This window comes from Entamoeba dispar, genomic scaffold (assembly GCF_000209125.1).
Source record: "Entamoeba dispar SAW760 scf_1105229458445 genomic scaffold, whole genome shotgun sequence".
In the NCBI taxonomy this organism is placed as follows: domain Eukaryota; phylum Evosea; order Mastigamoebida; family Endamoebidae; genus Entamoeba; species Entamoeba dispar.
In genome coordinates, this window is record NW_001853196.1 from 1 (window position 1) to 2,165 (window position 2,165).

General features: G+C 25.1%; 2 protein-coding genes across 2 annotated transcripts in view, besides 1 other annotated feature; both read right to left on the reverse strand.

Annotated features, from left to right (window-relative positions):
* Positions 1-415: 415 nt before the first annotated feature.
* Positions 416-465: a microsatellite.
* A 79-nt stretch (positions 466-544) lies between these two features.
* EDI_287100 (uncharacterized protein) lies at positions 545-1,714 on the reverse strand (the record flags this gene model as incomplete). The annotated part of the gene is made up of 1 exon (XM_001734656.1): positions 545-1,714. The coding sequence occupies one exon, from the start codon at positions 1,712-1,714 to the stop codon at positions 545-547; it is 1,170 nt and encodes a 389-aa protein (XP_001734708.1).
* Positions 1,715-2,052: 338 nt separating this feature from the next.
* The window catches only part of EDI_287110 (uncharacterized protein), a gene marked incomplete at both ends in the record, with an annotated part of 792 nt that continues 679 nt past the window's right edge, over positions 2,053-2,165 (reverse strand). The window contains one exon of the mRNA XM_001733210.1: positions 2,053-2,165. This exon is cut by the window's right edge and continues 679 nt beyond it. Within this exon, the coding sequence (XP_001733262.1) occupies positions 2,053-2,165 (113 nt within the window).

The window sequence follows — 2,165 nt, forward strand, 5'->3', positions numbered from 1 at the left end:
CAAAAATATCTCCATATTCACTAATAACAATAAACATAATATTCTTCCTTCCTGAAACTTTATTCCATAATCCATGTGGCATCATTTCATGTTGTTCTGAATTAAATATCACAATTTTATTTCCTAATTGAACCCATTCTTTTAATATTTTAAATGGACTTTCTTCTTTAACTTCTTTATACATTGGAACTTTATCTGAATGATTCCAACTTAATGTATCCATCAATTGTTTGAACTTATCCTTTTTTTCTTCTCTTTAAGTATTCTTTTTAAACCCTTTAGATGCTTTCTCAATTATCTCAACTCATGTTATTCTTCTACATAACCCTGATGCAATTTCTAAAACTACACTTTCCCTTTCTTTTTACAAAAACTATATTCTTATAATATCTTTACTATCACTTTATTCTTTGAATTTTCTTCTTTTCTTATTTCTTTCGTTCTTTTTGACTTCATCTCTTTCTTAAAGTTCTTTTGACTCTTTATTTGAAAAACTATTTTCAATTGTCTTCTCTCTTTCTATTTTTAAAACCCAATAATTCAATTAAACTTCAACTTTAATATTTGAACATCGCTCTTGTATAGCAAATGGCGAATTTCTTTCAACTACTTTATAATATTCTCCTTCAACACACCCTAAAACATAATTTGCTTCATGAATATTAAGATGGTGAGTGTATAATTCTCCATTTAATTCCAATGAATTAGTTTGAATATTTTCAGTGAAAGATTTTCCAGTGACGATGAGATGTTTTGTATTAATATATCCTCTTGATTTTGTGTTATTCAGTATTAATGTATTTATTTCAACATTGTCGAATGTAGCATTAGTGTTTTTAACAAGAACTTCATTCCATTTTCCTTGAATTACTGAATTAGGTAAATAAGCAATTAAATCTAGATATTGAGAATACAACTGACAATCCCATTTATTATAATGAACTCCTTTAGTGTCATTCCATAAAAATTTACATAAACACCCTTCTTTGGAATCTATAGTTTTAATATATTCTTCATATTCACTTTGTACACAATCAGTATAACGAGTATATCCATTTCTTTCACAAAGAGCAATTGGTTTGTAAGTATCATCTTGATGAACACCATAAAGATCGAAATTAAATGGGGTGGTAGTAATATTTCCAATACCAATAAATGCAGTTTCACATGTTTGTCTTCTTTTTGAATTAGCAGGTTGAATTACAACATTAACATTTCCTTTAAGGAGAATATAATCTGTAGGTGGCATAAAACTACGAACAATAACAATTCTGTTTCCGTCGACTGAGTTAATGACATACTTCAAGGGGAATTCGTTATCAATTTTTGAAAACCTAATAGTTGTATTTTTTGTTTGTACATTTAATTCAAAATCTTTTTCTAATGAGAAAGAGTAAAGAGATAATGTGTGTTGGTATTGTTGAGCATAACTTTGTATTGTTAGATTTTCTGTTGACGCATAATATTGTTTACGTACAACCATTGTTTTCATTTTATCCATACCAAGAAAAACGTCAACATCATTAGAATTCTCCATTTGAATTGTTAATTGTTTTGAAGTATTTAATAAATTAAATACTGTTGAAGAAGAAATACTAAAAGTATATTCTTCAGGGTTAAATGTGCATGGTTTATCTTTGAAATGAATGAGTGTATTATTTTTATAATAATCACAATAAGCAAAGATTGTTGTAATAAACAAAAAGATAAACATGAAGAAAAATTTTTCTCTTTATTTTTAGTTCATTTTCATAAAAAAAGATAAAATTGAATATTAAAAGAAGTTATAACAATAACTTTCTATATTAGACCATAGTATGTAGAATAAATAAATAATAACACTCATCCTTTTATTAATATAGTTTCAGTGTTATATCCTTTTCTTTCATTATTTTTTTGTTTGCAATATGTTTATTTTATAGAGCTAAATATTTTTTTACAATAATAAATTCAATTTTGGTATTTACTGTTATTAATAGTCAAGTTATTTATACTAGATAACTATTATTGATCTTATTTTCTTAAAGAATTCTTTGTTGTTTACACAACAAACTATTCAATAAAATTGTTGAAAAGAGAAAGTCCAAATAAATAAACAAAAATAAAATAACTTTCATATAGTTTTTTTGAAAATAAAGGAATAAAAGTATAATGAAAAGAATATA